General features: G+C 50.6%; 2 protein-coding genes across 2 annotated transcripts in view; both read left to right on the top strand.

The window, feature by feature from the left end:
- LOC144949059 (flavin reductase (NADPH)-like) overlaps window positions 1-6442 on the top strand; it is an 11024-nt gene extending 4582 nt beyond the window's left edge. The window contains 4 exon segments of the mRNA XM_078878871.1: window positions 1883-1924; window positions 1927-1971; window positions 2229-2360; window positions 4835-6442. Coding sequence (XP_078734997.1) covers window positions 1883-1924; window positions 1927-1971; window positions 2229-2360; window positions 4835-4995 — 380 coding nt within the window. The 3' untranslated portion in view covers window positions 4996-6442.
- LOC144949065 (zinc finger protein DPF3-like) overlaps window positions 1-9496 on the top strand; it is a 324698-nt gene that overhangs the window by 219407 nt on the left and 95795 nt on the right. The gene's annotated exons all lie outside the window — the stretch shown is intronic.

Raw genomic sequence — 9496 nt, 5'->3', positions numbered from 1 at the left:
GCTATAAACTTTTTTATTTGACCAGATAAGGCCCCACTGAGCTATTGAATGGCTCTTTTTAAGAAGCGACGTGGCTATCACAAATGATAGCACAACAAAGTGGGTTTCATCATCATGTGGAAATTTATAGTAACAGCTAAATACTGTGAACACATGATGTTGATTCTAAATGTGGAGGGGAAAACCCGAGGACCCAGAGAAAAATCCACGCGACCACGGGAAGCGAGACACGCAAACTGCAAATACACAGCAGGCGTCAGGGTCGGGATCGAACCCACGACCTCCTGTATACCAGGCGAGGTAGTTAACATCTCCTAGCCACAGTGGGACCCTTAACGTCTCGCCACTGGGGCTCGGCTATGGTTTGGCTCTCGGAAATTCTGAGCATGGCTGGGACCATGCACAGAGCCGGCACGGGTGAAGCACGGATTTGATTGAGTTGGCTCATTTGAGCCAGAGCCAAGCCTGAGTTGAGCTGTCACTAAGCATATGGGCATCAGTGTTCTGACACCAACATCATCCATAATAAAGGTTTTTTTGGGGTTAGTTCGCGCAAATATAAATGTGTCGTTAAGCCCGCCACCACCTGACACAGCCAATGAGTAAGATTTGTCACATAACAAAACGTGCCACTTAGTTGCTAGTTCAGCGCACCGGTGTGTTGGGAGAGTAAACCCACAACATTTACAATTCGAGTACCGTGACATTTTGCCGATAATTATAACAAGCGGCATCATCAGGCGACTGCCAGAATTGAGTCACCCGGCCACCCCGTGACTGGAGCAATTTGGATGATGTTTATTCCAAAAAAACGTGCAGCGTCAGTAAAAATATGAAAAAAAAGCAATGTCATCGTGATTGTCTTCACGGCGACTTCCCGTTTTTTTTTTGAATCTGCTGAGCAGATTCATTGAAAAAGAGTTAAACTCGAAGAGTGGTATATTTTGGGGTGGCGGGGGATGGGAAATTGCCTTCCGATTTTAAAAACGTAGAATTAAGGCATGCTGACACGCACCAAAGTGATGACCGGAATAAACAATACTCGTGGCCAAATGACCCCCCACGGATCAGTACGGAGTGGGGAGGCCCTCGTCCAGTAGTGGATTGACAGCACGGTGCTGCACGTGTACTTGTGTGCCTGTGATTTTTGTTGGTCATCATGGTTACTGTTGAACACAGGGCCCAAAGATCCAAAATGCCAAGTTGGCTAGCAACCAATGGCACGATTGAAGTTGTGATATATAAAAGAGTTGATACGTTTCTTGAATTGAGCGAGATTATTACAAGCACTTGCGAAGACAGATGATGAAAGGAAGTGAGGTGGACCTGCATTGTGGTGGATTAGATGAGACGGTCAGTTCTGGTAGGCCGAGCCCTCGATGTGGGAAGAGGAGGAGGAATCAACGTGTGAAGTTCACGGGAGGAGTGACCGTGGCAGTAGTGATGGAAGCCTGATAAGGAAGTGGCTGATCGCTGGTGAGTGAGTGGCTGGAGCGATTGAGCGATGGGCAGGAGCAGTGAATGTCGTGCAAGGGACAAAACAATACTTGCAAAACCTCAGCAGTATTTAGAATGTAAAGATGCATCAATTCATGGATTTTAATCGATTGCCACGCCCGTGATCCCTTGCATTACGTGTGAGAATCAATTACATTGTATTTACAATTCATGACAGTCGCATACAAATGACCACCGTGTCTCTAAGATGGCCATTATGAACCCTGCGAGAGAGGAGAGATACACACCCCCAAACCCAGGGGTCAAATCCACGGTGTCAGCAGTGCCGGCCCAGTGTCTCTGACACGGCCATTATGATCCTGCGTCTTGCTCGTGATGTCGCTGCCGCCGGGGTGAAACGTTCCGTGTGGTTGCGAGTGAGCAGGCGCCACCACCATGATGTCGGAGGGCACGCGCAACATCGTGGCGGCATGAAGCAGCACGGTGTGCGCAGGGTGGTCGGCTGCATGTCCAGTAAGTCCCTGTGGTGGTGACGGTGGTGGTGGTGGTGGTGGTGACAGGGGTTCGCTTTGGTGACTCTGATCGTGGTGGTGACTGGTGGTGGTGATGGTGGTGATGTCAGTGATGTTGCTGATGCTGCTAGTGATGTTGACGATGGTGGTGATATTGCATTGTTCTTGCTATGGGAGTTGCTATGGGAGTGAGCCCGCTTGCCGTTATGCTTTCTGCCAGTGAAGTTGATGATGATGGTGGTGGTGGTGATGTTGCAGCGTTCTTGCTGTGGGAGCGACCCCGCGTGCCGGCGCGCATGCTGCCCGTCACCGAAGACCACGACCGCATGTTCAGCGTGCTGCGCGAGTCGGCCCTCGACTGGATCGCCGTCATGCCGCCGCACATCGACAGTACGTGCTGCCGCCGCTCCGCACACACACACACTCGCATGCTCAGTCGCACACGCCCACTCGCCCATTCGCCGACTCGATCACTCGCTCACTTCGCTCACTCACGCACTCGATCACTCGCGCTTGCTCACACTCACACACGTGTCGTGACGAGTACTGCAAGATGTGACCATGTCCGTCCAGTGCTCGCTGAGCTGCATTGGCTTCCGGTTGCCGAACGAATACATTGTAAGGTCGCGCTCATTACACACAAAGTGCTTGCCACAAATGAACCACAATACCACCCTGCTGATCTCGTCAAGGAGTATAAACCATCACTCGAACTCCTGTCATCTTCGCAGGGGCTTTTGTCTGGCCATCGAACAAAGACAGCCAACGCATCGCTCACTTTCAGATGCGCTGCTGCCACCGTCTGAAATGCTCTTCCTTCCGATATTAGGAAGCCGCTGGAGCTATGAAATTTTAAATAATGTAGATTGAAAACGAATTTGTTTAGAAGGCTTGTTGCGTTTCGTTTTGTTATCCTTACCTCACACCTCCGCTACATATGGTGCGAAGTTCAACATACATACACGGTCACCCTTGCACATTCACTCTCGCTCACACACAAAGACAAAGATCCCTCCCCTATAGCCTAAAGAGACTTTTGGGGCAAGTGCTGTTAGCAGCACATATTAAGGTCGGCACAGCTCACGAGGGGGTGGTGTGGCCAGCACCACGCTCGGCTGCCTTTGTCTCCCCAGTGGCGATGTTTACACAACGCACCAGGTACTCATTTGACGATGAGTCAACCTAGGAGAGGACTTGGACCGGTTCAGATAATTGTAACTGGTGTTAGCTGTGAGCGGCAATCGAACTCGGGTCGCCGGGTTCGTAGCGGATCACGCAAACCGCTACACTACCGCTCCCCACTGTGTGCAGACACACACGCCCTAACCCTGACATACGCCCAATGCCTCCCCTAAACTCTGGCCCTGAATTGAAGTGTCTCTCATGACTTGCCTCTTAAACCTAACTGAGGACTACCCCCAAACCCAAACATGAACTATCGCCTACCTCTTAACCCTAACCCGAACGACTACTCTCTAACCCTTACATCAGCCATCACGTACCCCAAACAACAAAAGCATTTTCCTATCCCTGAGCCTTACATAAACTATCGTCCACCCCTTAACAGCTGAAGCTAAATGTTTAACTCTGACCCGATGCCCTGACGCAAGCTGTCACCTACCCATGTGCCCGATGCTGGGTAAACATCTGACTGTAGTGTGTGAGACACTAGAAAAAAGAGGACTCCATTAATGCATTCCATTGCCTACCCCCTAACACACACCCTGTCCCACCCCCCCTAACGCACACCCTGTCCCACCCCCCCTAACACACACCCTGTCCCACCCCCCCTAACACACACCCTGTCCCACCCCCCCTAACACACACCCTGTCCCCCCCCCCCTAACACTCACCCTGTCCCACCCCCCCCTAACACTCACCCTGTCCCACCCCCCCTAACACACACCCTGTCCCACCCCCCCTAACACACACCCTGTCCCCCCCCCCCCCCTAACACTCACCCTGTCCCACCCCCCCTAACACACACCCTCTCCTACCCCCCCTACCACACACCCTGTCCCACCCCCTAACACACACCCTGTCCCACCCCCTAACACTCACCCTGTCCCACCCCCTAACACACACCCTGTCCCACCCCCTAACACTCACCCTGTCTCACCCCCCCTAACACACACCCTGTCCCACCCCCTAACACTCACCCTGTCCCACCCCCCCTAACACTCACCCTGTCCCACCCCCCCTAACACACACCCTGTCCCACCCCCCTAACACACTCCCTGTCCCACCCCCTAACACTCACCCTGTCCTACCCCCTAACACTCACCCTGTCCCACCCCCTAACACACACCCTGTCCCACCCCCCCTAACACACACCCTGTCCCACCCCCCCCTAACACACACCCTGTCCCACCCCCTAACACTCACCCTGTCCCACCCCCCCTAACACACACCCTGTCCCACCCCCCCTAACACTCACCCTCTCCTACCCCCCCTACCACACACCCTGTCCCACCCCCTAACACACACCCTGTCCCACCCCCTAACACTCACCCTGTCCCACCCCCTAACACACACCCTGTCCCACCCCCTAACACTCACCCTGTCTCACCCCCCTAACACACACCCTGTCCCACCCCCTAACACTCACCCTGTCCCACCCCCCCTAACACTCACCCTGTCCCACCCCCCCTAACACACAACCTTTCCCACCCCCCCTAACACACACCCTGTCCCACCCCCCCTAACACACACCCTGTCCCACCCCCTAACACTCACCCTGTCCCACCCCCCCTAACACACACCCTGTCCCACCCCCTAACACACACCCTGTCCCACCCCCCCTAACACACACCCTGTCCTACCCCTAACACACGCGATTGCCTTGGCTCCCCTTCTCCCGCCAGGCAACCTCCCTCTGACGTCGGAGTACACGGTGACGGTGGGCGCCACGGGCGGCCGCGTCATCTCCAAGCACGACCTGGCTCACTTCTTTGTGCGCTGCCTCTCCTCCGACGAGTACGTGGGCAAGGCCGTGAGCCTGTCTCACACCTACGCGCCCGCATAAGAGCCGCCCTCCGCCCCGCACCAGGTCCGGTCCGGGTTCCCGTTCGGATCGGCTCGGGCAGCCCAGACCGGCCGGCTCAACGCAGTCCAGCCAACACAGCCACGACGGTCATCTTTACAAGCCAGCTCAGGCTGCCTTGCCCACCCAACACACATGGTCCGGTTAAATTCCCCACCGCCTATCACTGCCCCAGGCCACCCAGTAGTTCAAATAGCCTCGTCAGCTGTACAAGCTGATGCAGGCCACCACATCCCGAACAAGCCCACCTAGCCCACCTCGCGACATCACTCTCAGGCTGGCCAGCCCACCCCAACCCAACTCGCTCTATCAGTCCAACCAGGTCATGTTCATGTGCAGCCCTTGCGTGAGTCCACTGCTGGATGAGGGCCTTCTCATGCCATCAGCCCAATGTAGCCCACTCGGCCCAACTTGCTTGCTCAACCTAAACCGACCAAGCCTTGTCTGGTCAGCATATGCGATGGTTGTTCAACTATCGCAGCCAGCCCAGTTGGCGAGGACGCCTCAATCAGGCCATCTATGTGACCCAGTCCGTCCTTAGCTGCCTGTCTAGCCAGGGGAACACTTCTCTAAAAGGCACGAACTTTAGTTGAAGCGAATTATTTGGTGATGCTGCTGCATTTGGCATTGGTGCACAAGCTCAAATAGCAAACACAAAAACGAAACGCATTCGTCAATAACACTGTAGCCTTGGAAGGAAAAACGTATAAAAAATATACAATTGGCGACGTTTGCAGGCAATGGGCCATCTTCGTCGCTAATTTACTTTCATATCAATTGTTAATGGATGCTGTGCCCTGGTGCAATGGTGAGCACACACTGGTCTTGTAATCCAGAGGGCGCCAGTTAGATTCCATCTCCCGGTGCGACAGTTACATCCCTCCACCCCCGTCCCTGCCCCTGTCCACCCGGCAGTATACAAGGGTTCACCACACTTAGGCCTCGTGTGGCAGAGAAAAGTCTGGTTTGCTACCACCTCTTCCAAGGCGTCTGACTAGCGTGGAAGAGAAGACCAAATACCCCATATAGGGGGCTCACTCGAGCTCCCCTTGATGGAGGCTGTACCGCCAACGGTCGCGCGGACGTGCCATTGCAGGGCTGCAGCTTTATCGTACGTAGATTGGTGAAAGAAATGTAAATTAGACTCTCTTGGACAAGCATTTCAATTTCGTATTATTACTGCTACAATTTCCACAGAAGCCGTATTCTGTACGTACTTATTCTGTACGCGCTTATGAGTCAAATCAATCATCTTGTTCCTCTCATCAAATTCATGCCAAGGTCTATTCAATCGCCTTTCCCCTCTCTTGAGACGGAGGGAGCTCACTCTCCGTGGACGCAGTGCGTGGGGTGCTTGGGCCCTTCCTCTCCCCGTGTTGCTCGCTCCACGGCGTCTCCAGCGATTGCCAATAAACCTTCGTGCACAGTTGACTCGCCTCGTCTCAGCGTTGCTCCTTTATCGCGAGGGGAGATGCGTCGGTGGCGTTTTCCATCGTTGCTGCTAAGCAAGTGCTTATTATTCTTGATTCTTTCGGTAAAGTCACGTAGAAGGGAAATAATAAAATAATACAAATATAAAACAATAAAAATTCTCACGACGTTTCGACTGCAACACAAGCAATCGTCATCAGGTGTGAAATCAAGTCACGGAGAAGGGAAATAATAAAATAATAAAAATAAAAAACAATAACAATTCTCACGACGTTTCGACTGCAACACAAGCAATCGTCATCAGGTGTGAAATCAAGTCACGGAGAAGGGAAATAATAAAATAAGAAAAATACTAAACAAAAATTCTCACGACGTTTCGACTGCAACACAAGCAATCATCAGGTGCGAAATCCACAGCAAGAACATTTTCAAAACGTGAGAATTTTTATTGTTTTATATTTGTATTTTATTTTTTCCCTTCTACGTGACTTTACCGACATAACCAAGAATATGAATCCCTGCAGTCACGAAAGCTTTAAATCAAAATTCAAGTGCTTATTGTGAAAAGAAAATGCGTGTCCGTTTACCTTTGCTGTGACGCGGATCGTGAACAGTGACGAAGAAAATTGAGCGAAAACTGAAAGGTGCACGATAGAGGCATGGAGAGATGCACTCCCAGAATTACATGCGGACAGCAAGAAGAACACTTGGATTAGAGGATATACGGTGGTGAGATGTTATCTGTCTCGCCTGGTATGCAGGAGGTCGTGGATTCCATCCCGACCCTGACGCCTGCTGCTGTATATTTGGAGTTTGCGGTGTCTCTCTCCCTGTGGTGGCGTGGATTTTTCTCCGGGTCCTCCGATTTTCCCTCCACATTTAGAATCGATGTGCGCTTTAGAGTATTTGGGCTGCGATAGATTTCCCACGTGATGATAAGCCACTTCGTTGAGCGATCATTTGCGATAGCCAGGTCGCTAATGAAAAAGAGCTTTCTAGCTCAGCGGACCTTACCTGCCTGGTAAAACTAAAACATCGTCATTTGAACTGTTAAGAAACGTAAATCGGCCTGGGTAGGATACGCGATGGCTATAAGGGATGATGACCGTGGAGTGAGACTGATGATGTAGTGGCAGTCAAAGGTGTGGAACGCACCCAAAAGGAAGATACTCTTAGGTTTTTTCGGTAAAGTCACGTAGGTAAAAAAGAAAATTCTAATTAATAAAAGTAATAATAGAAATAAAATAATAAATCACGACGTTTCGGAGGCAACACAAGTCTCCGTCATCAGGTGGGACCGTCAGCTAAATTTACGGTCCCACCTGATGACGGAGACTTGTTTTGCCTCCGAAACGTCGTGATTTTTTATTTTATTTTATTTCTATTATTACTTTTATGAATTTTCTTTTTTTTACCTACGTGACTTTACCGAAAAAACCTAAGAGTATGAATCCTTGCAGTCACGAAAGCTTCAATTCTAGAACAAGAGGAAGATGTCAACTGTGGAGATGGAGCAGGCTCAAGCGGGGGATTTACACATCGGAATCTCGATTTCGACTGGAGGATCCATAATAGAGTTTTTGTTTGGTTTCGATCGCGTAAATATCTAAATGTGTCGTTAAACCCGCCACCACCCGACACAGCCAATTAGTAAGGTTTGTCACGTAAACACAACGTGCCAATTCGTTACTCGTACAGCACACCTGTGTGTTGGAGAGTAAAGGGGCCGTCCATAAATGACGTCACGCACCTGATGAGGGGGGGTCAGACATTTGTGATGAGGGGAGGGGTTTGAGAAATGTGACGTCACATCAAAATGCGCAACTTTAATTAAATATAGACAACACGTTCTACTTAATTAAATTGACTTTTTAATAAATGTTTTCTCCTACAACATCAGAGTGCATCGCCACATTAAATACGCACTACAATGACAATAGTTTAAAGCGATTTGAAGCATGTTTTATTTGGGGGGGGGGGGCAGAGCTTTGTGACGTCATATTTGAGGGGGGGGGGGTCTAACTTTTTGTGACGCCGTGTGACGAGGGGGGGGGGTCAAAAATCGTCCAAAATCGCGTGACGTCATATATGGACGGCCCCAAACCCACAACATTTTCACTGTGACGTTTCGACGGCAATTACAAGCAGCATCCATCGGACCATAGACTGGAGGAATCCGATAATCTATGAAGCTCTTGTTCACAGATGTCCAGTCGTGGTCACGTGTCAAGTAAGGGGACATCGCAGGACCCCAAGAGATGACGCCGGCCTGGGGAAGCCTCCATCCAGCAGTGGATCGATCATCTCTCACAGATCCATTGGGCCGGGGGGAAGCGATTTCGCCCCCCCACCGAAAAATGTTGACACTCCGACTGATGCTCCTGCTGTTGTGGAGTGACTCATGCAGCCAGCTATGGCTGCAGAGTTTGGTAGTACATGTTGTTCACGTCGTTTATTGTGAAAATTCGGTCACAGTTCCTATGACCACTGCTTCATTGCTTTTATGGCTTTATTTTGGTGATTTTTTTTAAAGTTTTTCGGTTTGGCCATGTTTGTTTGTTGTAGTACAGAGTTAGACTGATGGCCTTAATCTAAGTTGTCTTGTGGTTGTTGTTGTTTGACTTGCATCCCACTGGGATTTTTGCACACAGTGTTGGTGTACGGTGCTTTTTCTGCAATATTTAGCTGTCTCTTCTTGGATTTTCTGTTTGCACTTAGTCACTGTAAGATGTTTTCTTGCTCATGTTTTTGTTTTTTTTGTTTGTTGCGGTTGCACCCGATTCAAGAGCCGAATGGCTCACAGGGCTATACCTAATAAATGAAACTTGCAACTCTTGGACCCCCATTGCCTCCACTGCTGGATGAAGGCCTCCCCATGCCGCCATGCTGGTTCCGGGTATCCCTCGCCACTGATGTTAACCGTCGCCGGGGATCGAACTCGGTGCGCTAACCACTGCGCCACCGCTCCCATCGCTCCCCATTCATTTTTTTGAAGGCTGGATAGCTCATAAATATTAATTAATCATATTATTCAGAGCTCATGAATATTAAT

This window comes from Lampetra fluviatilis, chromosome 52 (genome assembly GCF_964198595.1).
Source record: "Lampetra fluviatilis chromosome 52, kcLamFluv1.1, whole genome shotgun sequence".
NCBI classification, from domain to species: Eukaryota; Metazoa; Chordata; class Hyperoartia; order Petromyzontiformes; family Petromyzontidae; genus Lampetra; species Lampetra fluviatilis.
Note: the sequence above shows the minus strand (reverse complement) of the source record. Positions and strands in the feature narration are given on the sequence as shown.